Source organism: Bubalus kerabau, chromosome 17 (assembly GCF_029407905.1).
Source record: "Bubalus kerabau isolate K-KA32 ecotype Philippines breed swamp buffalo chromosome 17, PCC_UOA_SB_1v2, whole genome shotgun sequence".
Classification (NCBI taxonomy): domain Eukaryota; kingdom Metazoa; phylum Chordata; class Mammalia; order Artiodactyla; family Bovidae; genus Bubalus; species Bubalus kerabau.
This window is the reverse complement of record NC_073640.1, coordinates 47915008-47942141: the sequence shown is the minus strand read 5'-3', so window position 1 is coordinate 47942141 and position 27134 is coordinate 47915008. Positions and strand designations below refer to the sequence as shown.

The 27134-nt window shown below is 41.8% G+C and overlaps 1 protein-coding gene and 1 non-coding gene across 5 annotated transcripts in view; one reads left to right on the top strand and one right to left on the bottom strand.

Moving 5' to 3' along the window:
- Positions 1 to 27134, bottom strand: part of GARRE1 (granule associated Rac and RHOG effector 1) — an 87501-nt gene that overhangs the window by 30525 nt on the left and 29842 nt on the right. For all 4 annotated transcript variants that reach the window (XM_055551891.1, XM_055551894.1, XM_055551893.1 and 1 more), the window contains exon 2: positions 23671 to 24958. In XM_055551891.1, the coding sequence (XP_055407866.1) occupies positions 23671 to 24165 (495 nt within the window). In that variant the 5' untranslated portion in view covers positions 24166 to 24958. The remainder of the gene's footprint in view (positions 1 to 23670; positions 24959 to 27134) is intronic.
- TRNAG-UCC (transfer RNA glycine (anticodon UCC)) lies at positions 15243 to 15315 on the top strand. The gene has a single exon. It is a non-coding gene; the product is annotated as a tRNA-Gly (tRNA).

Sequence of the window (27134 nt, the reverse complement as noted above, 5' to 3'; positions counted from 1 at the left end):
AGAAGTGGCAAAAACAAGACCTCAGCATCTCCCTCCCCCTACTTATGAGGTATGGAGCCCAAATTATGGTTGTAATAAAATATTTGTGTTGTAAACAATTCACTAAAAAGCCAATCAAAACGACGGTTACCCTGGATCTTGGAAAAGCTATCTAAAGAATATGTATTCTACAAGTGTACCTAAGTAACAAGTGTATTCTCTGGAGGGAGGACAGAGCTCAACCTCCAGCCTGCCTCTGCCCACCTTTTCTCTACAATATCTCCTGTCTTAGCCCAGTTTCCTTCCTGTCACAGGCTCCATCCTCCCTGACCCAGGGATGTGCCAGTCCTTGGGGTCTTCCTGAGAAACCTGGAAAGCAATAGAGACTCTAAAGTTATGAATCTGAAAGCATGTGACCCAAGGGCCTAGGACAGTTACTTTCTCTTTAATTTTATTTTTAAAGTTGCATCTATTTACTTATATATTGGCAGAGCAGCATGTGGGAATTTAGTTCCCCGACCAGGAACTGAACCCATGGCCCCTGCATTGGAAGTGCAGAGTCTTAACCACCGGACAAGGGGGGGTCTCAACTTTCTCTTCCACAAGGAGACCATTTTCTGGATTATGGGATCCCATGAAGATGCAGAACATGTGTAGCAAGCTGAAGGACAAATGAGTGGTCAGTGAGATTAAAAGTCACTGGAGCTCCAGAAGTCCATGTCAATCAAGAGCTACCATTTACTGAATGTTTAACCCATACCAAGAACTTTAAATGAAGTGAAGCAAAGCTGTGGGGTGAGAGCAATTCATCCATTTTACAGATAACTATACCGAGGCTGAGAGAGAGAAAGAACCTTGCTCCAATGTCAAGCAGGTAATAAGTGGTGCAGTAGAGATCTGACACTGAGTCTAACTCCAAAAACTGTTCTAACCACCAGACTGTGCTATTTTCATATGACAAGATCCAGGAGGTAGTCACAACAGTAGCTAAGGATATCACGAAGGGGAGGGGACCGCTGTGCAGGAACCCTGATGAACAAAGACTGAGAGGCATGGCTCAGTCTTCTCTGATAGTGGGAAAGGGACTGCAACAAATTTTACAAGTGCCTCTGGCACTTTGGGGTGGCGTGAGTCTTGAAGTTCATGATTTGCCTAGCAGACAACAGCTAAGACTGGCTGCAAACAGCAATAAAATGGGAGAGGGCACATGGAGCTTGGGAAAAGGAACAACTTCTCTTACCTCTTAAGGAATTCCAAGCCCCAAAACATCTATTTGGGCCTTCAGCCCATCAGTCTCATTCAAAAATTATGAAGAAAGCAATCAGACTTAATCTTACCCTTGGCATCTGAATTAAAACACACACACACACACACACACACACACACACACATTCATCTCAAGGCATCCCAACTGGATGGAATTGGGGGCAATATAAGGCTATTATCAGAGTTGCATTAAGAGAAACATCTTGGGGACTTCCCTGGCAGTCTAGTGGTTGGGACTCTCTACTTCCACTGCAGGAAGTGTGGGTTTGATCCCTGGTTGGGGAACTAAGATGCCACACATCATGCAGCAGCACAGCTTTAAAAAAAGAAGGAAGAAAAGAGAGAGAGAGAGAGAGAGGAATATTTTGGTATGACTTAAATTCCTCATAAAAGCCCAACTCCTGAATATAGACAATAAGTGACCTTGCCACTACTGCTTCCAAATATCCATGAAGCATTCTGGATTGTAAACAGCCATTGAGCATCTACTGAAATAAAACCTTATTTTCTGGGAATTGCTGATGACAGAAGAAAAAGGTACATGTTCACTTTCCCATGTCTCTATAAATGGACCTATATAGGGGGTTATCTTTATGGATAAAACCAGGAAACCTTTTCTTTTCAGTGATCTTTCTATTTTATTAATTAAAACAGATTTTAGTTTTAGGTCACCCTGTTTTGAGCCCCCAAAAGACCACCCCTTCTACACCACCAAAGTCAATTCTACCTTCCTAGAATATTTTCAAATTTTTAGTTACTCCTCTTCCAGGGCCATGGCCTTACTCAGCCCTTACTATAGCCCCACATGTTGAAATTACAGACTGCCCAAGTCCACCCCATCTGTGACACACCCTGTGATCTTCACATCGATATACACAATGTCTAAATTCATTTTCTACTCAAACTCACTGAACAAATCGTCTTTCTCATATCCCTGCAAAGTGAAGAACAAGTAGAAATGCTGCATATGCCATAGTGTCAAACATTTGGGTTCTGGTATTTATTTCTCATCAGTTTAAAAGTCAAGAATGAATGAAATGAAGTCAATCCGGATTGGCGGCTTTTATTAGAAATTCCTAGGTCATTCAATCATTTCTTTCTCTTCAAAACTTACTTGTACCTTAAACATTACAGTTGGTTCCAAGTGTTCTCAATCTTTTGTCCTTATGATAATTCCACAGTTATTACATAATGACCTAACCAACAGACCGGAATGTGATATAAGAACCTAAATGTGTCTCCAGAGAAATAGAGAATGCAGCAGACCATGCCTGGACTATGGAAAGTACTTAATGGAGATTAAATTACAGTATGAAAATGTAAAAACCAAGCTCACTGAAACTAAGATGTATAGTCTGACCTAAAAACTGATTAACAGTGAGTATTTAAACTTTTTGTTTTTTAAAGCAATTAACAAAACAATAATCTCTTTGCAGTTGGTATCAACCCAGAGCACAAAGAAGCTGCCATGCTATGTACAGGAGAAAGAACTAGGGAGGAGAGAAAGCTAACACATGCCCAAGGATGGATGAGCCAACAGCAAATGTTAATCATTCAGACAAGATTACATTCTGCCCCTGACACGCTGCTTTACTGCTGGTAACAATATCATTAGACATAGTTTCTAAACTGCTTCAAGCACTGTGATTCACAGAAACTTTTATACCAGTAATACATATTCACTGCAAATAAATTAAGAGGAAAAGATCAGCTCAATAAAGAAACAGTGTCAGATATTACTAAATAGATATAACCACTGATTACATGTTTTGCTGTTGCAAAACAGCCTATAAAACAGCCTACATTTGAAACTTTCTTTTTTTTCCAAATTAGATCATTTTATATGTTGTTTTGGGGTTTCCCTGATAGCTAGTTGGTAAAGAATCTGCCTGCAATGCAGGAAACCCCAGTTCAATTCCTGGGATTGGGAAGATCTGCTGGAGAAGGGATAGGCTACCCATTCCAGTATTCTTGGGTTTTTCCGGTGGCTGAGCTGGTAAAGAATCCCCCTGCAATGCGGGAGTCCTGGGTTCAATCCTTGGTTTGGGAAGATCCCCAGACAAGGGAAAGGCTACCCACTCCAGTATTCTGACCTGGAGAATTCCATGGACTGTATAGTCCATTGGGTCGCAAAGGGTCGGACACAACTGAGCAACTTTCACTTTCATATGTTGTTTTACAGTCTGCTTTCCAAAATAAAATATATCAAAATTTATTACCATGCAACACACATAGGAAGTTTTATATTTTAGCTACACTACTATACATCTTTATATAACTAATAAGTATAATTATAAACTATCATCCAGGACATGAAACAGTGAAAGGCCAGTGACAGGAACTAAGTCCATGTCAATTACGGTAGACGAAGGAGGGGCAGTTATTGCTCAGTGGGCAGAGATTCAGCTTGGGAAGATGAAGTTTTGGAGGTGGACAGTGGTCGATGGCCGCAAAAAATATTAATGTACTTAATGCCACTGTATGCTTCAAAACTGTTAAGATGGCAACATTTATGCTATGTATAGTTTACCACACTAAAAAAGAGTAAACTGCTTCTAGTCACCCCCTCTGCTACCATTCTATTCCAAGCTACAGTCATCTCCTGCTTGGATTACTGTAAAAGCCTCTTACCCGATCTTCCTGCTTCCTTTCAATTAGGATTTATCTACACACAACAACAACAAATGCAGTGGCTTACATAAGATCCATGTTTACTTCTTTCTATGATGAAAATCAGCAAGGAGATCAAACCAGCCAATCTTAAAGGAAATCAGCCCTGAATATTCATTGGAAGGACTGTTGCTGAAGCCAAAGCTCCAATACTTTGACCACAAGATGCGAAGAACAAACTCACTGGAAAAGACCCTGATGCTGGGCAAGACTGAGGGCAGGAGGAGAAGCGGGCAAAAGAGGAAGAGATGGTTAAATAGCAACACTGATTCAATGGACATGAATTTGAGCAAACTCCCAGAGATAGTGGAGGACAGAGAAGCCTGGTGTGCTGCACTCCATTGGGCTGCAGAGAGTCCAACACAACTTAGCCATGTGAACAACAAAGGTGAAAATAAATCTAGGGTTTGGCAGTCCAGAGCTAGGATGAGGTTCCTGGGTATCACAGGGAGCCCAGTTCCCATCTTTCTGCTCTTCATCCTCACACAAGACTTACATACTTATATAACCTCACAGTTCTAAATAATTAAATGACCTTCAGCCATTTTTCCTGCATTCTAGACAGTAAAAAACTGGGGGGAGCAAGGAAAAGGGAGCACCCTTTTTCCCTCTAAGGAAACTTCCTCACAGTCTCCTCCAAAACCTCCAGTTACATCTTCATGAATCAGAACTTACTCAAGTGACCACTCCTAGCTAAGGGAGGTTGGGAAGTCTAGTCCTATTTCCAAGAACGATATTCCTAAAAAAAACAAAAGCAAACAAAAAACCCTCCAGAGTTGGTTATTTATTTTTTTGGCTGTACCATGCAAAATTCCACATTGTGGAACCTTAATTCCCCAACCACGGATCAAACCCAGGGCCCAGCAGTGAAAGCACCAAGTCCTACGCACTGGACTTTTAGACAATGTCAAGTGTCCTTTGAAGGAGGCCCACTCTGACCCTATTTGCAAATGAACCACTATCCTACCTGGAGCATCCTTCTATCTCTCAGACAGACATTGCTCAGTGTTTCATCCTCAGAGAGGTCTTTCTTCTTCATTCTTTTTCTTCATAGTGCCTCTCACTACCTGACATTATGTTTGTATGGGCCATTTATTTTTTGTCTGTTTCCCTACCTAGGAGTTAAGCTGAATGTGGATGGGGTCTTTTGTTTTGCTCCCAGTCACATTCTCAATGCCTGGCACACAGCAATCTTTCTGTACATATTTGTTGAAAGAAGAAAAAAAGCAGTTGTTACTCTCCACATAAAAACACCAATCTAGTCCAAGAGCAGCATGTTGACTGAAGAGCTGAGGGCAAGACATCATGGCAGCATCCATGTGCAAATGTTATTACCCCTGAACTCTTCCTGCTTTCTTTCCCTGGACAGCTCTTCTGCAGCCAACCCACGGACACCAGCTGCAACCTCGAGCTTACTTTGAGGGTGATATCCCCAACAGGCCAGGGGGAGATAATGACTCTTCTGGAGAAAGAAAGGCTGTAAACCATGCAAGGCCTTTCTGTGAGTGACACACTTGCCCAGAATGAAGAATCAGGTATAACATGTCATGCTTTGGAACTGTAGGCTTATTCTTTCAAACCGAGAACCAATATTGTAACTAACAAGTATGCTATTGAGGGAATTAAGGGTATATATAAGGGCCTAGAAAGGTGTATTTTCCCTGTATGTTTGTGTATGTGTATCTACTTGTGGTTTTCTGCCCAGATACAAGAAACAGTTAATAGTTGTTCTACCTGGGACTGGGATGGAGTTGGAAGACAGAAGCATGACCTTTGGAAAAGTGAACTTATGGCATTCAGAAATGTTTGTATTTTTTGCCATAAGTATGCATCACATACAAAATAAAACTAATTTATTAAAACTAATAATCAACAGTAATACATCCAAAGAATTCTCATTAATATGAGGACCAAAACAAAGATGCTCATTCTTAAAAAAAAAAAAAAAAAAGATGCTCATTCTTAAAGCTCATTGTTTTATATATTAAAATCTATGCTGATAGACAGAGAGTTCCCTGGTGGTCTGGTGGTTAGGATTTCTGGGCTTTCACTGCCACGTACTGGGTTCAGTCCCTGGTCAGAGAAGATTTGACAAGCCATGTGGCGTGGCCAAAAAGTAAAAGTAAAACCTATGCTCAATGCAACAAGATATATAACTACTGGAAGGGAGAAGATATATATAGATGACATGATCACATATACCAAAAAACCCCAAATAAACCAAATGAAACATCAGAATTATTGAGTCCAGCCACAGAGCAGGAGATAAGACAAAAATTAAATAAAAAAATCAAGGGTGTTCCTATGTTACAGAAAAAAACTTTCAAATTAAATTTCATCCTGGGCTTCCCTGGTGGCTCAGTGGTAAAGAATCTGCCTTCCAATGCAGAAGACACTGGTTCAATCCCTGGGTCCAGGAAGATCTCACATGCCCAAGCACCACTACAATCAAGCCCACACACCCCAACTACTGAACTCGAGAACCCTAGAGCCCATACTCCACGACAAGAGAAACCACTGCAACGAGAAGCCCGCATACCACAACTAGAGAGTAGCCCCAACTCACAACTAGAGAAAAGCCCGCACACTAACAAAGAGCCAGCATAGCCAAAAAATAAATAGATAAGATTTCATTCACGGTAGCAACTAAATAAAGATTAGTTAAGAATGCTAAAAATATACACAGCCACTAGAATGGAAATTATGAAATTTTACTAAGACACATAACTGAAGGCTTCATAGAAGACATAATAAACTACTAAAATCCTGAAAAAAAAACAATTCAGCAGGTGTTTCCAGGGTCATAAATATGTTCCCCATCACATCCTCTGACATGCTCCACCTGGAACCTGCAGCGTGGCCTCTCCAACATCTAGTCCCGTGGCTTTGGAAGCAGCCATCAAGGAACTGCTCCGCCTGCGCTCTCAGCCTGGAGGTACCCCAGGACCAAAAGTGGACACATAGTCAGGCCTGACCAGTCGGTGTGTTAGTTTAACCTTTTTGCCCACCGGGCCCAAGGACAGGCAAGTGACCCAAGTCAAGCCAATCAGATTGAGTTCCAGAACTTTTGTCAGAACCCGGGAGAGAAGAGGTGTTGGTAACTCTGGCATGGCGACAGTCCGGGTCTGTTTAGCACTGTGTGAGCCCCTGTATCCAGTCATGACCAGAGAGAAAGAGAGCTAACTTTCTTCAGTTCATGGGGTCAATCCATTGTTTTGCTGAGAGGCAGTACAGAGCTACAGTCAAGAATTAGTACTCTACAGAATCAGATTGTCTGTGTCTAAAGTCTGAATCTGCCATGAAACTTTTAAAAAGTTGTTTAACCACTCCACACCCATCTCATCAATAAAATGGGAACATGAACAGTACTCATTTCAGTTCAGTTCAAACACTCACCTCAGTTCAAACCAGGCCACCCTGTCCATCACAAACTGCCAGAATTTACTCAAACTCATGTCCATTGAGTCAGTGATGCCACCCAATCATCTCATCCTCTGTTGTCCCCTTCTCCTCCTGCCTTCAGTCTTTCCCAGCATCACGGACTTTTCAAATGAGTCAGTTCTTGGCATCAGGTGGCCAAGGTACTGGAGTTTCAGCTTCAGCATCAGTCCTTCCAATGAATATTCAGGACTGATTTCCTTTAGGATGGACTGGTTGGATCTCCTTGCAGTCCTAGGGACTCTCAAGAGTCTTCTCCAACAAAACACCACAGTTCAAAAGCATCAATTCTTCGGTGCTCAGCTTTCTTTATAGTCCAACTCTCACATTCATACATGACCACTGGAAAACTCATAGCTTTGACTAGATGGACCTTTGTTGGCAAAGTAATGTCTCTGCTTTTTAATATGCTGTCTAGGTTGGTCAAAGCATTTCTTCCAAGGAGCAAGCATCTTTTAATGGCTGCAGTCACCATCTGCAGTGATTTTGGAGCCCCCCAAAATAAAGTCTGTCACTGTTTCCATTGTTCCCCCATCTATTTGTCATGAAGTGATGGGACCAGATGCCATGATCCTAGTTTTCTGAATGTCGAGTTTTAAACCAACTTTTTCACTCTCCTCTTTCACTTTCATCAAGAGGCTCTTTAGTTCTTCTTGGCTTTCTGCCATTAACGGTGGTGTATTCTGCATTATCTGAGGTTACTGATAGTTCTGTCAGCAATCTTTATTCCAGTTTGTGCTTCATCCAGCCCAAAGTGTCTCATGATGTACTCTGCATATAAGTTAAATAAGCAGGGTGACAATATACAGCCTTGATGTACTCCTTTCCCGATTTGGAACAAGTCTATTGTTCCATGTCCAGTTCTAACCGTTGCTTCCTGACCTGCATACAGATTTCTCAAAAGGTAGGTCAGGTGGTCTAGTATTCCCATCTCTTAAGGACTTTTCCACAGTTTGTTGTGATCCACACAGTCAAAGGCTTTGGCATAGTCAATAAAGCAGAAATAGATGTTTTTCTGGAACTCTCTTGCTTTTTCGATGATCCAATGGATGTTGGCAATTTGATCTCTGGTTCCTCTACCTTTTCTAAATCCAGCTTGAACATTTGGAAGTTCACAGTTCATGTACTGTTGAAGCTTGGCTTGGAGAATTTTGAGCATTACTTTACTAGCATGTGAGATGAGTGCAATTGTGCGGTAGTTTGAACATTCTTTGGCATTGCCTTTCTTTGGGGTTGGAATGAAAATTGACCTTGTCCAGTCCTGTGGCTACTGATGAGTTTTCCAAATTTACTGGCACATTCAGTGCAGCACTTTCACAACATCATCTTTTAGGATTTGAAATAGCTCAACTGGAATTCCATCACCTCCACTGGCTTTCTTTGTAGTGATGCTTCCTAAGGCCCACTTGACTTCCCATTCCAGAATGTCTGGCTCTAGGTGGGTGATCACACCATTGTGATTATCTGGGTCATGAAGGTCTTTTTTGTATACTTCTCCTGTGTATTCTTGCCACCTCTTCTTAATATCTTCTGCTTCTTTTAGGTCCACACCATTTCTGTCCTTTATTGTGCCCATCTTTGCATGAAATGTTCCCTTGGTGTCTCTAATTTTCTTGAAGAGATCTCTAGTCTTTCCCATTCTATTGTTTTCCTCTATTTCTTTGCATTGATCACTGAGGAAGGCTTTCTTATCTCTCCTTGCTATTCTTTGGAACTCTGCATTCAAATGGGTATATCTTTCCTTTTCTCCTTTGCCTTTCACTTCTCTTCTCTTCACAGCTATTTGTAAGGCCTCTTCAGACAACCATTTTACCTTTTAGCATTTATTTTTCTTGGGGATGGTGTTGATCACTGTCTCCTGTACAATGTCATGAACCTCCATCCATAGTTCTTCAGGCACTCTATCAGTTCTAATCCCTTGAATCTATTTCTCACTTTCACTGTATAATCATAAGGGATTTGATTTAGGTCATACCTGAATGGTGTAGTGGTTTTTCCTACTTTCATCAATTTAAGTCTGAATTTGGCAATAAGGAGTTCATGATCTGAGCCACAGTTCAGTTCAGTCGCTCAGTCATGTCTGACTCTTTGCGACCCCATGAATCGCAGCACGCCAGGCCTCCCTGTCCATCACCAACTCCCGGAGTTCACTCAGACTCAGGTCCATCGAGTCAGTGATGCCATCCAGCCATCTCATCCTCTGTCGTCCCCTTCTCCTCCTGCCCCCGATCCCTCCCAGCATCAGAGTCTTTTCCAATGAGTCAACTCTTCGCATGAGGTGGCCAAAGTACTGGAGTTTCAGCTTTAGCATCATTCCTTCCAAAGAAATCCCAGGGCTGATCTCCTTCAGAATGGACTGGTTGGATCTCCTTGCAGTCCAAGGGACTCTCAAGAGTCTTCTCCAACACCACAGTTCAAAGGCATCAATTCTTTGGCACTCAGCTTTCTTCACAGTCCAACTCTCACATCCATACATGACCACTGGAAAAACCATAGCCTTCACTAGACGGACCTTTGTTGGCAAAGTAATGTCTCTGCTTTTGAATATGCTATCTAGGTTGGTCATAACTTTCCTTCCAAGGAGTAAGCATCTTTTAATTTCATGGCTGCAGTCACCATCTGCAGTGATTTTGGAGCCCAGAAAAATAAAGTCTGACACTGTTTCCACTGTTTCTCCATCTACTTCCCATGAAGGGATGGGACCGGATGCCATGATCTTCGTTTTCTGAATGTTGAGCTTTAAGCCAACTTTTTCACTCTCCACTTTCACTTTCATCAAGAGGCTTTTGAGTTCCTCTTCACTTTCTGCCGTAAGGGTGATGTCATCTGCATATCTGAGGTTATTGATATTTCTCCCGGCAATCTTGATTCCAGCTTGTGTTTCTTCCAGTCCAGCATTTCTCATGATGTACTCTGCATAGAAGTTAAATAAGCAGGGTGACAATATATAGCCTTGATGAACTGCTTTTCCTATTTGGAACAAATCTGTTGTTCCATGTCCAGTTCTAACTGTTGCTTCCTGACCTGCATACAGATTTCTCAAGAAGCAGATCAGGTGGTCTGGTATTCCCATCTCTTGAAGAATTTTCCACAGTTTATTGTGATCCACACAGTCAAAGGCTTTGGCATAGTCAATAAGAGCAGAAATAGATGTTTTTCTGGAACTCTCTTGCTTTTTCCATGATCCAGCGGATATTGGCAATTTGATCTCTGGTTCCTCTGCCTTTTCTAAAACCAGCTTGAACATCAGGAAGTTCACGGTTCACATATTGCTGAAGCCTGGCTTGGAGAATTTTGAGCATTACTTTACTAGCGTGTGAGATGAGTGCAATTGTGCGGTAGTTTGAGCATTCTTTGGCATTGCCTTTCTTTGGGATTGGAATGAAAACTGACCTTGTCCAGTCCTGTGGCCACTGATGAGTTTTCCAAATTTGCTGGCATATTGAGTACAGCACTTTCACAGCATCATCTTTCAGGATTTGAAATAACTCAACTGAAATTCCATCACCTCCACTAACTTTGTTCGTAGTGATGCTTTTTTTTTTTTTTTTTTTTTCATAGTGATGCTTTCTAAGGCCCACTTGACTTCACATTCCAGGATGTCTGGCTCTAGGTCAGTGATCACACCATCCTGATTATCTGGGTCGTGAAGATCTTTTTTGTACAGTTCTTCTGTGTATTCTTGCCATCTCTTCTTAATATCTTCTGCTTCTGTTAGGTCCATACCATTTCTGTCCTTTATTGTGCCCATCTTTGCATGAAATGTTCCCTTGGTATCTCTAATTTTCTTGAAGAGATCTCTAGTCTTTCCCATTCTGTTGTTTTCCTCTATTTCTTTGCATTGATCGCTGAAGAAGGCTTTCTTATCTCTTCTTGCTATTCTTTGGAACTCTGCATTCAGATGCTTATATCTTTCCTTTTCTCCTTTGCTTTTCCCTTCTCTTCTTTTCACGGCTATTTGTAAGGCCTCCCCAGACAGCCATTTTGCCTTTTTTGCATTTCTTTTCCATGGGGATGGTCTTGATCCCTGTCTCCTGTACAATGTCTCGAACCTCATTCCATAGTTCATCAGGCACTGTATCTATCAGATCTAGGCCCTTAAATCTATTTCTTACTTCCACTGTATAATCATAAGGGATTTGATTTAGGTCATACCTGTATGGTCTAGTGGTTTTCCCTACTTTCTTCAATTTAAGTCTGAATTTGGCAATAAGGAGTTCATGATCTGAGTCACAGTTGGCTCCTTGTCTTGTTTTTGCTGACTGTATAGAGCTTCTACATCTTTGGCTGCAAAGAATATAATCAATCTGATTTCGGTGTTGACCATCTGGTGATGTCCATGTGTAGAGTCTCCTGGTCTGGTCTTGTTTCTACTAACTGTATAGAGCTTCTCCATCTTTGGCTGCAAAGAATATAATCAATCTGATTTCAGTATTGACCATCTGGTGATGTTCATGTGTAGAGTCTTCTCTTGTGTTTGGGAAGAGGGTGTTTGCTATGACCAGTGCGTTCTCTTGGCAGAACTCTATTAGCCTTTGCCCTGCTTCATTCTGTACTCCAAGGCCAAATTTTCTTGTTACTCCAAGTGTTTCTTGACTTCCTACTTTTGCATTCCAGTCCCCTATGATGAGAAGGACATCTTTTTTGGGTGTTAGTTCTAGGAAGATCTTGTAGGTCTTCACAGAACCGTTCAACTTCAGTTTTTTTCGGCATTACTGGTTGGGGCATAGACTTGGATTACTGTGATATTGAATGGTTTGCCTTGGAAATGAACAGAGATCATTCTACCGTTTTTGAGATTGCATCCAAGTACTGTATTTTCAACTCTTTTGTTGACTATGATGGCTACTCCATTTCTTCTAAGGGATTCTTGCCCACAATAATAGATATAAATAATGGTCATCTGAATTAAATTCACCCATTCCATCCCATTTTAGTACATTGATTCCTAAAATGTCAATGTTCACTCTGCCATCTCCTGTTTGACCACTTCCAATTTGCCTTGATACATGGACCTAACATTCCAGGTTCCTATGCAATATTGCTCTTTACAGCATTGGACTTTACTTTCATCACCCGTCACATCCACAACTAGGTGTTGTTTTTGCCTTGGTTCCATCTCTTCATTCTTTCTGGAGTTATTTCTCCATTCTTTCTCCAGTAGCATATTGGGCACCTACCAACCTGGTGAGTTCATCTTTCAATGTCATACCTTTTTGCCTTTTCATACTATTCATGGGGTTCTCAAGGCAAGAATACTGAAGTGGCTTGCCATTCTCTTCTCCAGTGGACCACGTTTTGTCAGAAACGTGACCTGTCCATGACCCGTCCATCTTGGGTGGCCTTACATGGCATGGCTCATAGTTACATTGAGTTAGACAAGGCTGTGGTCCATGTGATCAGTTTGGTTAGTTTTCTGTGATTGTGGTTTTCATTCTGTCTGCTCTCTGATGGATAAGGATAAGAGGCTTATGGAAGCTTCCTGAAGGGAGAGACTGACTGAGGGGAAACTGGGTCTTGTACTGGTGGGCGGGGCCATGCTCAGTAAATCTTTAATCCAATTTTCTGTTGATGGGCAGGGCTATGTTCCCTCCCTGTTGTTTGACCTGAGGCCAAACTACGGTGGAGGTAATGAAGATAATGATGACCTTCAAAGGTCCCATCCATGCCCTGCTACACTCAGTGCCTCCGACCCAGCAGCAGGTCACCACCAACCCACGCTTCCGCCAGAGATTCTTGGACACTCATGGGCATGTCTGGGTCAGTTTCTTGTGGGGTCACTGCTCCTTTCTCCTGGATCCTGGTGTGCACAAGGTTTTGTTTGTACCCTCCGAGAGTCGGTTTCCCCAGTCCTGTGGAAATTCTGGTGGTTCTATGGTGGGGTTAATAGCAACCTCCTCCAAGAGGGCTTACGCCATTACCCAGGTCTGCTGCACCCAGAGCCCCTGCGGCAGGCCACTGCTCTTCCTGATGGGAGAGCAGCAGGAAGGCGCTGTGTTCCCTCCCTGTTGCTTGACCTGAGGCCAAACTATGGTGGAGGTAATGAAGATAATGATGACCTTCAAAAAGTACCTGTATCTCCACAGGAGACACTCAGACACAGTTCTGGCTCAGTCTCTGTGGGTTGGGTGTGTGTTTTGCGCCCTTCCCAGATCTAAGCAGCTCAGATGACTAAGTGCTTGTCAAGCATACTGTCCCAGGTAAGTGTCTTAATCACCTCCCCAGTCCCGGCCACCTGGTTTCCTGAGTGCACCGCATGTGTCTCCTCTAGAGAGCTGATCTCAGGCTGTGACCCTCCTGGCAGAAGATGTATCTCTGGGGTTGAGACTGTAGCAGCCCCTTACTTTCCGGCTCTGGCTGTCCCAAGCCTGCCTCTCTGCCTCCGGGCGGGGAGGGGCCGGTACACAGCTAGCTCTCCTTTGGTATTGTTCAATCCTTTGTTCTGTGAGCAGGCCAGGCCAGGTTAGGTTGTTAGGTTAGAGCCTTTCCAGGAAAGTTCTCTTTTCTGCAGTAGTGGTTAGACTTGTATTCTGTGGTTTTCTTTTTTTTTTTTTCTCCCAGTTACGTTGCCTCCTGAGATTCCAAAACTCCCCACAGACCTGCCTGTGAGAGGGTTTCCTACTGTGTGGAAACTTCTCCTCCTTCACCATTCCCTCCCCAGGACAGGGCTTCATCCCTAACTCATCTCTCTTTTTGTCTTTTATATTTTGTCCTACCTCCTTTCGAAGAGAACGGGCTATCTTTCTGGGTGTGTGGTGTCCTCTGCCAGTGTTCAGAAGTTGTTTTGTGGAAGTTGCTCTGCATTCAAATGATCTTTTGATGAATTTGTGGGGGAGAAAGTGGTCTCCCCTTCCTATTCCTCTGCCATCTTGTCTTTTTAGTAACTATGACTTTTTAGTAACTATGAAATATTAAATTATAGTCTCCTAAAAGAAAGCAACACTGCCATTTTAGTCACCAAAATTGCAAGCACAGCATTCTTTCCTCGACTCCTCCTTGCTGCTGGGGTCCTGCCTTCAGAGGTATCTTTCCTCTATTCTCATCATTTTCTTCCTTGATTCACTTTTATTTCCTTCATTTTTTTCTGAAAAGCACTTGCCTTTTTTCTCATCACTATACCTTACTCAATAATACTCTCTGTGATACTGTGATTAATAATAAATATGTATTTTGGTCTTTTCCCATGGTTCCTGGCACACAGCTCCTAAAACCCTTGGAATTTTCTAAGTGAATAAGAGAGAGAAAGTATCTTTTGTTATTCATAATAAACATCTTTCAACCATACCTGAGTTTGTGTTAACGAGGTGACTTTTGGAAAGTCCCTAAGGATAGGGGCTGGTTGCCAGGGGAACCAAGTTTGAAACTTTCAGCCCAACCCCTCTGGAGGAGGGAAGAGGCTGGAGAGAGAATCAATCACCAACAACCAAAACTGAATCAACCACACCTGTGAAATGAAGGTTTGGAAACGCCCAAAGGATGGGGTTCAGAAAGATTCTGGAATAAAGACCATGTGCAGGTGCTGGGAGGGTAGCAGGCCTGGAAAGGGCATGGAAGCTCACACCACTTACCACAAACTCTGCCTTATGCATATCTTTCATCTGGCTGTTCTTAAGTTACATCCTTTTATAATTGAGTTTTTTTCTGAGATGAAAAAACATTTCTCAGAAATGTTTTTTTCTGAGTTCTGTGAGCTGTTCTAACAAATTAATCAAATCTGTGGAAGGGGTCATGGAAATCTTTTGATTTATAGCCAGTTGTTAAGAAACACAGGTAACTCCCTGGACTTGTAACTGGTATCTAAGTGAGGGGGTAGGGGGAATCTTGTGGGACTGAGCCATTAACTGTGGGATCTGATGCTAACTCCAGGAAAAAGTGTTAGAACTGGGGCTTCCCTGGTGGTTTGGTGGCTAAAACTTTGTGCTTCCAATGCAAAGGTCCCAGGTTCGATTCCTGGTCAGGGAACTAGATCCCACATGCCCGCAACTAAGAGTTTGCAAGCTGCAACTAAAAAAGATTCCACATGCTGCAGTGAAGATCAAAGATTCCAAATGTGGCAACTAAGACCCAGTGCAGCCAAATGAATAAAGAAAGAAAGAGATATATATTTAAATATATATACGTATGTATATATATTTATATATAAATGTGTTAGAACTGATCCCAAATTGCTTTGTATAGGAAAACCCCCCAACAACAAACTTAGGACCAGAGTGCCAGAGGAGTATTCTATGAGTAGACAGAACACAGGAGTTTTCCTAAATACTTCCGTTCCTGTTAGAAGACCACTTTGTATGAACAAATCACTCCATGAAATGGAATTATTTATTGGGTGTTCCTGATACATTACTCCTGTCATGTGGTCATAAGTTTCTCTCTCCCTTTTTTTTAAACTTGGAAAACGTCTACTGCTAAGTCACTTCAGTCGTGTCCGACTCTGTGCGACCCCATAGACGGCAGCCCACCAGGCTCCCCCGTCCCTGGGATTTTCCAGGCACACAAAAACAGAGTATAACAACCCCCCACCCCATGTACCCATCAAAAAGCTTCAACAACTCAAAACATTTTGCCGTGTTTTTTTTCATCCTTCTCCCCAACTCTACCTTATTCTGCTGGAATGTTTTGGAGCAAATCCCAATCAACCAGGACCCAATACATGTTCAAAGTTCCCAACTTATTTTTAAAAATGTCTTTTTGGGGGGAATTCCCTGGTGGTCCAGTCCTTAGGACTCCATGCTTTCACTGCTGAGGACCCGGGGTTGAGGAACTAAAATCCCATCAGCTATGTGGTATAGCCAAAAAAAATCTTTTTTATTTTTTGGTTTGAATTTCAACTCCAAAAAACTCATTTTATTTGGTTGTTTTATCTCAATTCTCTTTTAATTTGTATCTCTTAATTCTCTACTGAATTTTTCTTCATGCTACTAGACTTGCTGAACCAATCAGGTCAACTGCCTATAAAATATGCCATTTTCTGGATTTGTCTGATTGTGACTGCTCCCTTGTGGTGTTATATAACTTGTGCCACCACACCCCACATTTCCTGTAGAGTGGTAATTCCTTCTAGAGGCTTGATTAGATTATTTCAAGGTCCTTCCCACCCCAGGATACGGCAGAAAGACGGATAAGTACAAGACTGCATTCTGGGAGTGCTGTATAGTTCTCATTAGGAGACACAACCACATGGCTGCCTCTGATTCAGTGATGCTGAGGTTGACCAATGGATTTGGCTGAGAAAAGCCTGATTCCTCTCCAGCAGCCTTTTATCAAATGATTTTATCTTACATTGTTGACCACCACCTGAGTCAATTAATTCATTATGGTCTGCAAAATGGTGAGTTTTCTAATCGTATCATCTTTTCTACACAGGAGAGTACTCAGAGTCTTCTAAATAGAAGAAAACTTCCCTCATCCACTAGGGCTACATTTGGTTACCCTGAAAAATGTCTGTAGTGGAGAAGCAGGAAATTTGCTTAATTCCTCATTTTTCTCCTTTTAATTAGCAATTTTCAGAATAATGAGTGGGCTGCACTTTTTTTTTTTTTTCCATCTTTTTCCGTCCTTTTATTTATTCTTGTTGGCACTGAGTTTTCTTTTTTTTTTTAATTGAAGGCTAATTACTTTACAATATTGTGGTGGTTTTTGCCATACATTCACATGAATCCACCATGGGTGTATATGTGTGGACCCCCCTGAACCCCCCTCCCACCTCTTCCCATCCCATCCCTCAGGGTCATCCCAGTGCACCAGCCCTGAGCACCCCGTCTCATGCATCGAACCTGGACTGACGATCTGTTTCACATATGATAATATACATGTTTCAATGCTATCTCTCAAATCATCCCACTCTCACCTTCTCCCACATGGTCCAAAAGTCTGTTCTTTACATCTGTGTCTCTTTTGTGCACAGCACTTCTTAATAAATCAAAGGGTCCAGTCCCTCCAGAGTGGCTGATATCCTCTGGCCCCAGGGGCTTCTACCCATAAAGATGGGCTGGGAAGGCAGGAAATCTTATTTGTTGTTCACAGTGAAATTTTGCACAATCACCCAAATTTCAACTGACTAATTAATTACAGCTTCTCCTAATAGTTAAAATCTGAAGACAATTTAGATAACAGATTCAGTTGGTTAAAAGAACAGCCAAGAAGAGTGACAGAAATTAACAGCCTGAAAACTGGATTTATATAATTTTTTTATAAAATGAATTTGAGTTTCTGATTAATACCAGAAATTTGAATTTTCATTTGGCATATATAGTTAGGAAACATTTACTCCATAATCTGTTATGAAAGGTCAACTAAACGAAACAAGAAAGAAGTAACACTGAATTTTACCTTTAGGCAAAAAAAAAAGAAAAAAAAAAACACTATGCAAATTTAATTCCATTAGGGTTAATGAAAATCACATTTTGAAACCAGCTTCTAATATTTTCCATTACCATTGCTCTGCAGCATTTCTGGCATACATCTATCCAAAATAAATGTTAAAATGCCTGAATAAAGGTCCTTAAGAGTCAGTCAGTGATCACAAATAAATTATTTCAATCAGATTCATAGGTACACAGTATAGAAAAGATATCTGTCAATGCACAGAACTGAAAGCCAAGGTGCAATAACATAAAGACTTGATTTAAAGTCTATTTATAATATGGTGATACAGGGGGTCCTCTGATTTGCAAGTTCCACGTGTGCAGATTCAACCAACTACAGGTCAAAAATATTCAGGGGAAAATACTCCAGAAAGTTCCAAAAAGCAAAACTTGAATCTGCCATGCAGGCAACTATTAGATAGCATTTACACTGAATTTAACAACTATTAACACTGCATTTAAAGTGTATTAAGTTTTATAAATAATCTAGAGATTATTTAATTTACACATGGGAATGTGTGTAGGTTCTATATAAATATTATGCCATTTCATATAAGGGACTTGAGAATCTTCAGATTTCTGTACAGGGGGTTCTAGAACCAACCTCCTGCAGATGCTGAGGGATACTGTACTTGGAAAGTTACTAAAAATGCTGGAAGATATAAAATATGTCCCTTTAAAGGCATACAACTCTTGGGAACCCCGTATCAATGCTGAGGCCCCATTGTGAAACCAGAGCCCCAGAGCTCCCAAGTGGTGAAGAAAGCAAAGCGAGAGGTGTCATCACTTCGTCTTGCTGCCCTTCTCTCATCCTCCCTGCAGAGGATGACCTCTTTACCTGTCTGACCTCACCCCTCGTGTCCGTTTCACTCACTGTTTCAGCCACGACAGACCCTCACTGCTCTTCACACACTCAGGTTTGCTCCTGCCTCAGGAGCTTTGTTCCCTCTCCCCAGAACCCTCTTTTCCTGGCTATCATCAAGGCCTGCTTTTTCATCTCCCCCAGTTTCTTTCTCAAATATCACATTCTCACTGATGCCTTTTCTAACCAAGTGTCTAAGATCACAGTCCTCATCCATCTGCATGAAAGGAGGCACTTCTGTCTTGTTCGCCGCTGCTTCCTCTGTGCCTGGCACAAAGAAAGTGTGCAATATAAATACCTGTGTAATGAACACATGAACTACAAGTCAGTTTCCTTCTTTCACTTATATATTTGCACTGAAAAAGTAATTTCATTTAAAACGAGTGACAGATGTTTGTAAAAAGAAGTTAACATTTGTGACTTTCTAATAAATAGAAAACCTAGTTAGGGGATTGCCTATACTTCTTTAATATGAACTACATGTTTTGCTTGCAAATGAGTCTAAGGCTCAGTATCAGTTAGGATACCAAATTTTTAGGACAAATAAAACTGAGGTAGACAAAACCAAAGAGAACTCACAGCCACAACTCATGTAGCCTGGCCTTTAACAGGAACATTGGAATTAACACACCAATGGAGATGCCCCTAGACTCGAAAAGATAAAGACAGCAGGTCTCATGTGGTCTATCTGTAAAAAATGCTGTGGGATGTCAAAGCTTTATATGATGAACAAATTCAATGCGGGAAACCATATTTTTCCTGAATTCGTTTTGGCTGGATAGTTCGAGACTTACACAAAGGAATCCCCATGGAGCACTTGATTAAGATCATATTTCTCATTTTAGACAACATTCCAGTTCATATACAAAGTAAACTCTACATTTTCTATAAATCCAGAGGGGGGAGGAAATCCCACCTGAACTGTCAACTGGCTTGTTCAAAAATTCCTAGCTACTGCAAGTGTCCCACATCCCTCTCCATTCCCTTCCCTGAGTGTCCCCATTCTATGCATGCTCAGTTGCTCAGTCATATCTGACTCTTTTGCAACCCCATGGACTGTAGCCCGACAGGCTCCTCTGTCCATGGAATTTTCCAGGCAAGAATACTGGAGTGGCTAGCCCTTTCCTACTCCAGGGGATCTTCCCAACCCAGGGATCGAATCTGCATCTCTTGCGTCTCCTGCGCTGGCAAAGTGGGTTCTTTACCACTGCACCACCTGGGAATTCTAGTTACAAGGTAATAGAGCAGTGACTACTGGTAGAAGAGGTCCCTAAGGGCTTTTATGCTGAAAAGATCCTAACAGTTTTTACATCAAGCAAGGTAATACTATTGTGATCTTATAACACCCAAAGAGACAATAACGCAGAAGGGAAAGGGAGGTGGCCTGCCTAAGGAACCAGGAAAGAAACAAATAAAGCAAATGTCCTAGGAGTGGCAACTTTTTCCACCTAAAAGTGTCCTGGTGAGAAGAACAACCTGCTGTACATTCCTTTCTGATGCTGGCTCTGTACATAATTGTGCTCTGTACTCCAGAGAAGGGCTAATAGCACCTTTCAGGCCATGCTGGAAGCAATAATAACATGGGATGACAACCAACTTGGTACAGTATTTCACACACTGATTGCTTCTGATCTTCACAAGAACTCTTGTGAAGGTGGGTGGTAATTCCATTTTACAGATGGGCAAACTGAGGCTTACAGATGTTAGAAGATTTGCTTGACATCACACAGATAATAAGAAGCAGAGTCATTTTCTAAACCCACATTTTCTGATTCTATGCCCCATAATAAGCAGTGTCAAGAGCACTAGTTAATACTCACAACTTACTTCTCTAACAGTGAGATTATGAGGGTGAACCACCTGAAGTAAGGGGCAGAGTCACTAATGAATACAGACAGGACAGGACTCATGTACACCCTGCCTGCCCCAGAGCACACAGTCAGCAACTGCAGGTCCTAGACACAGGCAGCAGGGTCTGTCAATCAGTGAGCATATCCCAAACCTGACTTTAACTCAGGGAGCATCAGAAGCATGTTTTCGCCCCCTCAAGGGGTGGGACAGTGGAACTAGTACTCTATCTCAGGTTTGAAACGGTCAAGCATTTGAGCACTGAATTCAGGGCTTTCTTCAACCACAGTCCTAGACTCAGCTGCCAAGCACAGGTCCTTGCCTAGTCAGTCAAGTTCATTGATGTTAGACCACAGATTCTTTCCCCAAGGATGAATGCTAAAGAGCGTCTCTGGGCCTTGCTGATAAAATCTTTAAAAGCCAACAAAGGGGAAAAAATGCCTAACTATTCCATTTGAACTGGTGAATATCCTGAGAGAGAGGGACCACGGCAGTACATAAATTCCAGAAACAACAAATACTGTTCTGTGGAAAGAGCAAAATGTTAAGTCTGCAGGCCTACATTTGGCAATCACATTTTAGGATTTACTTTTAAGTCAGCAGTTTGAAACCCAGAATACAAGCATAGATTCTAAAACCTATCAACAGCACTTAGTTTCCAGTTTAGACTCTGAAAGCCTGTTTAGCCCATTATACACAAAAACATAGTAGTGTTCCAGCTATCCTAATCACATTTCAATGGGGAAAGTCAAGCCAAAATTCCAAACCACATCAAGAAATACTTCCCTTTCTCAGCTCAGATGGTCCACACTGGTCCCAGAAAAGCAGAAGGGACCGGCTAAGTGCCACTGCACCCAGTGGATTACTGAACTCCAAGTCCTCAGGGTTAGTTCATCCTTCTCTAGTTGTCCTGTCCTGGGGAACAAGGGCACTGGCCCATTGGGTCAGAGGGGAAGTGGCCCTGGAGGCCTAGCTCTGTCTCCTCCAGCACTTGGAGGCACGGCCTGAAGAACAGCTCAGTACTGTTCATGTTAAAATAAGAGGCTTTGGCCTCATTTTTCAAACCACTCTTGACTGAAATTCTAAATAAAGCTAATGATGGTTGTGCCATTCTAGGATGATAGCTGTAACAGTCTGGGCCTGTTCAACTGTTTCAGACAAGGCAGAGTCTCTAAGTGCTCTCTTGCCACATCTCTGCCCAGCAGCAATTAAGCTCACGGGGAGCTGAACTTGGTTCTTCACATAAAACAAACAAAAGTCACAGCTGTGTATCTGTGCATGTATACACAGTAGTCTGGAATGGCACACACCAACCCAGTTAACAGTGGTCTCTTCTGGGAAAAGGAATGAGATGGGAGAGTCGAGCAGTAGTGTTAAATTTTACTGCTTGAGTTTCTTTTGAGAAGTACAATTTTTTTAAAAATATGCTTTATATATGATTTACATGTATAATATTAAAAAATACTTTAAACTTTGCCAAGCCACTTTTAAAAACACTTCAAAATCATGCTTTCTCTGAATATATGCCATGACCATAGGAAAAAAATCAGAAAATAAAAATATATTTGGATAGGTTCAAAACAGAATGACCCAAGGAAGATATTACACACGTATACATTTATACCAGCAGATTCAGCAATAGGCCAAATCGAGTCCAATAGACAAGTCTAAAAGGGAAAACTGGTTATCACATTTTTAAAGGGTTATTTTTAAAAAACCCAAAAAACAAAGAATTAGTGACAGAGACAAATGTGGCCCACGCAGCCTATAATTTACTATTTGCCCTCTACAGAAAAAATCTGAAGATGCCTAATGCCTGATTTAAACCAAGACTATTATTTCTTCTCAAAAATAATTTTAAATTCCTCTTGGAGGACTTTCCCAGTGGTTCAGTGGTTAAGCATCCACAATGCAGGAGACATGCGTTTGATCCCTAGGTCCAGAAAGATCTCGCATGCCGTGGAGTAACTAAGTCCATGTGCCACAACTACTTAGCCCACACGCCTAGAGCCCACGCTCCACGACAAGAGAAGACACTGAAATGAGAAGCCAGCGCACTGCAACTAGAGAGCAGCCCCCACTCGCCACAGCTGGAGAAAACCTGTGCAGCAATGAAGACCCAGCACAGCCAAAAATAAAACAGAAAAATTCCTCTTGGATATGCTTTCCAAATCACAATATGCCTTTTAAACGCAATAAAAGTGAGTCATAACACTTAATAGCTTAGCTTTTGTTCCCCCCAAACCCGCAACATTATAAATTAGCTTATTCAGCCACTGCAATCATCAGATTTGGTTCAGAAGACTGGTGATTTCCGAAAATCAAATACAACCCCGGGATGCTGAAAAAACATTCTCCCTCCTAGCATTCAGAAACCTAACCTCTGATGTGTTGCTAAAATGTACAAGGACACACGGAAAAATCAAACTCAGAAGAACTCTCGGAGCAACTAAAAATAATTTTAAAAATCTAGCAGTGAAGCGAATTTACCAGATGACAGTTTAACAATTATTTTCTAAATGAAGGAAGGAAAAACATCACCTTTGTTCTGAAAGAAATTCATATTCCAATTTTATAATCTAAAGCCCTGAAAAAGGGAGAATATTTCATTTTGACTACCAAAGACCTAAGAAATGTCCTGAATAAGAATCAAATGTATCCTAATATGAACAACTGTAAATTCAGAACTGGAAAAATACCTTTATCCTGTAAACATGTGTAGAACTTGCTACATTAAACCAACGGGTCTATATAATGACAATTCACAAATAAATCTTTATAATCACATTTAGAATTCTCAGTCCCTACTGTGTACTTTATCCCCTGGAGAAGGGAATGGCAACCCACTCCAGTATCCTTGCCTGGGAGATCCCACGGACAGAGGAGCCTGGCAGTCTACAATCCATGGGGTCGCAAGAGTCGGACACGACCGAGTGACTATCACGTCACATCACATCACTGTGTACTTTAACAGCATGTTACTTGGAAGTTAAGTTCCAAGTTGAAAATTTAAAGAAAATCTAGGCTGATTCATTTAATAATCTTTTATCCTACTTAATTTTAAATGAAAGCAATTCAAAACCTGGCATGCAAAAAAAATTTTTTTTCACAAGAACAGAGTATCAATGGAAAGAGGACGAAGACCATCATTTCAGTGATTTGAGAAAAAACAAAAACAACATTCTCACTTACCTCTGGAATACACTTTACAACCCAAGTATGACAGAGAAGATACTCTACCTCAATGTCCTGGAGACTGAATTCCTTCTGATCTGTCAAGTTCGCAGCTCCAGCACTAAGTTCCATCAGCATCTTGGCAATCTCGGGCTTGATGGCTGAAGTCAGCCGACTGGCTGCTTCCATGACGTGCTCCTGCACATCTTTGAGCTGCATGGCTGCCTTGGAGTAGTGAGAGTTCCTGAACACAGTGCTGAAGAGATCTGTGAGGAAAGTACTGGCACGGCAGAAGACGTTGAGGGCGTCCAGGTACTTGGAGATGCCCTGCTGGATGTCGGCAATGGGAGTGGAGTGGGGCATGGCGTGGTGGCAGCTGCCTGCAGCGGTCAGACTGCCCAGCGGGGTGGTAGTGGCCGTAGATGCCAGGGGAGCACTCAGTGCTCGGCCCAGCTCGGGCATTGGGTACTGCTGGTGCTGCTGCACCTTCTGCTTGGACCCGCCAAGCAGGAAGCGCCGCTTGTAGTCCATTTTACTGTCCTGGGCACTGCAGCAATACATGCGGGAAGGGGACCGTCCCAGTGACCGGGAGAGGGTCAGGGTTCCAATTCCTTTTTTTTTCTTCCTAAAACCGTGGCTAGGTATAAAAATAGTGGAGTTCTGCAAATCTAAGTTTTAAAAAAGGCATTTCCATGAGGCAGGTGACCATGTGATCCAATGTCGACGTGAAAAGGACAAGAAGTTTATATAGTTAATATTTTCAGAGGAGGCAGGACCTCTGACAAAAAATAAGTGTGTCCAAAATGCTATATAAGAACTGTTAGCATTCCACCCTCTTAATAAAAAGATATGGTTGCTGAGAAAAATGTTTACTGAGAACTGCTTTGCAAGAATATTTTGATACTTGTATTTACAATGGCAGAAAAATAACTTAACTTTAAAAAATGTAATATAATGTATCTTCAATATACCAGAAAAGTTAGAACCCAAAAACCCACAAGCTGATCAACAGCAATTTAAAAAGCAGTACAGAATCACTTCACACTAAGTCCTTAGGAAGGAAGATCAAATCTGAAGAATTTTGACAGAGCCTGCCTGCCAAATCCATTTACCTGTAAAGCTTCTTCTAAATGCGAAAAATTTCCAAATTTCCTTTAATATTTTCTGAAAACAAATTTTTTTTCTTCAAAAAAATGGCATTTGTTATTATAAGTCTTCTTCTTTCCTTTTGTTTGCTGAGGTAGCGGTTTCCTTGTAACATTAATAAGAGGTGCTTCCAGACTGGGTTGGCCCTCAATTGTAAAGTCTGAAGCAAGAATGCACAGATGTACTTGTAAGGCTTCTAAGTCATTTCCTGTGAGGGGGGAAAATAAGATAGAATTAGGAGAGTTATAGGACAGTGAGTAATTCTGGAACATTAACTCCTGAAATGCTATCATCCACAAAGATGGGCTCCAAATGAATAAGAAACGTTATAAAAGAGTAGAACTACGATATGATGATGGTTAGAAAATTCCTCAAGTTGTAGTACAAAAATAACACAACAAAAAAGTTTGATTCCACACAAACCGCTTCAAAGTTCATGCTGACAAGTGACACATCTCGCGGGGCCTGGACTAATGTTTGTGTTTGGCATTCCCTTGTTTTTTCCTCAAAGAGCTCACAAATCCACAAGAGGATTAGGAGAGTACCGGACTGGGACTGTTGACAAGTACAGCACTCACAAAACCTTAAGGGGGATTGGGAAATGGAGTGATGAGCAAAACACTGAGAAATCAAGGTTGTTATGAAGAAAATGTTACTCTACCTTAAGGAGGTAGGCCATGATTGTACGCCAGGTTTTGATAAGTGCAAGAGTGATGGCCAGGGCTCATCAGGTGAAAGGACTACCACAGCAAAGACCCTGAAGCAGGATGACTTTAGGTCTGTTCAGGATACCCAGGTTGGCCGAAGTGCAGCATCAGAAAGACAGAGCCTGGAGAAGTGAGTGGCTGGCAGGTTTGCTTCTCATCCTCATCCAGTACCAATTTCCCCTCTAGATGATCAAAGGAAAGTCTAGGAGGCTGTGCTAGTTCCTACACCCTGGGGAGGCTTCTACACAACCCCTGGCTCTGGATAGGTGCAAAAAGCAAGGTCTAAATATCTCTGGTTGTCATTTCTGAACCTACAATAGTGAAGCAGTGTGATTCTTCCTCCACAGCTCGTTAGGTTTACACTTGCCTTAATGATCTGCTCTCTCAAACAAAAATAGTTCAAATATATTTTATTGAATGACATATGTAGTCTACATGATGTCTGTATATAGCTTGGTACGTCAAGGCTGTATATTGTCACCCTGCTTATTTAACTTCTATGCAGAGTACATCATGAGAAATGCTGGGCTGGAAGAAGCACAAGCTGGAATCAAGATTGCCGGGAGAAATATCAATAACCTCAGATATGCAGATGACACCACCCTTATGGCAGAAAGTGAAGAGGAACTAAAGAGCCTCTTGATGAAAAGTGCAAGAGGAGAGTGAAAAAGTTGGCTTAAAGCTCAACATTCAGAAAACGAAGATCATGGCATCTGGTCCCATCACTTTATGGGAAATAGATGGGGAAACAGTGGAAACAGTGTCAGCCTTTATTTTTCTGGGCTCCAAAATCACTGCAGATGGTGACTGCAGCCATGAAATTAAAAGACGTTTACTCCTTGGAAGGAAAGTTATGACCAACCTAGATAGCATATTCAAAAGCAGGGACATTACTTTGCCAACAAAGGTCCATCTAGTCAAGGTTATGGTTTTTCCAGTGGTCATGTATGGATGTGAGAGTTGGACTGTGAAGAAGGCTGAGCGCCGAAGAATTGATGCTTTTGAACTGTGGTGTTGGAGAAGACTCTTGAGAGTCCCTTGGACTGCAAGGAGATCCAACCAGTCCATTCTGAAGGAGATCAGCCCTGGGATTTCTTTAGAGGGAATGATGCTAAAGCTGAAACTCCAGTACTTTGGCTACCTCATGCGAAGAATTGACTCATTGGAAAAGACTCTGATGCTGGGAGGGATCGGGGGCAGGAGGAGAAGGGGACGACAGAGGATGAGATAGCTGGATGGCATCACTGACTTGATGGACGTGAGTCTGAGTGAACTCCGGGAGTTGGTGATGGACAGGGAGGCCTGGCGTGCTGCGATTCATGGGATTGCAAAGAGTCAGACACGACTGAGCGACTGAACTGAACTACTTATTGATAACTAGATTTTCTTTCTTTCCACTTTGCTTTTATGGTAGATAAAAATAAATATGTCATACCATGACATCACCGATTCAATGCACATGAGTTTGAGCAAATTTCAGGAGACAGTGGAGGACACGGAAGCCTGGTGTGCTGCAGTTCATGGGGTCACAGAATCAGACATGATTGAGTGACTAAACAACCACCACCTTTTCATTCATTATAGCCAATTACCATGCCTTCTTTATGATTCTACAATTTCATTAGGAACCCAGGAAGGTAGACAGGTTATAAGAGCAAGAGATGAGAAAAGTGTTGT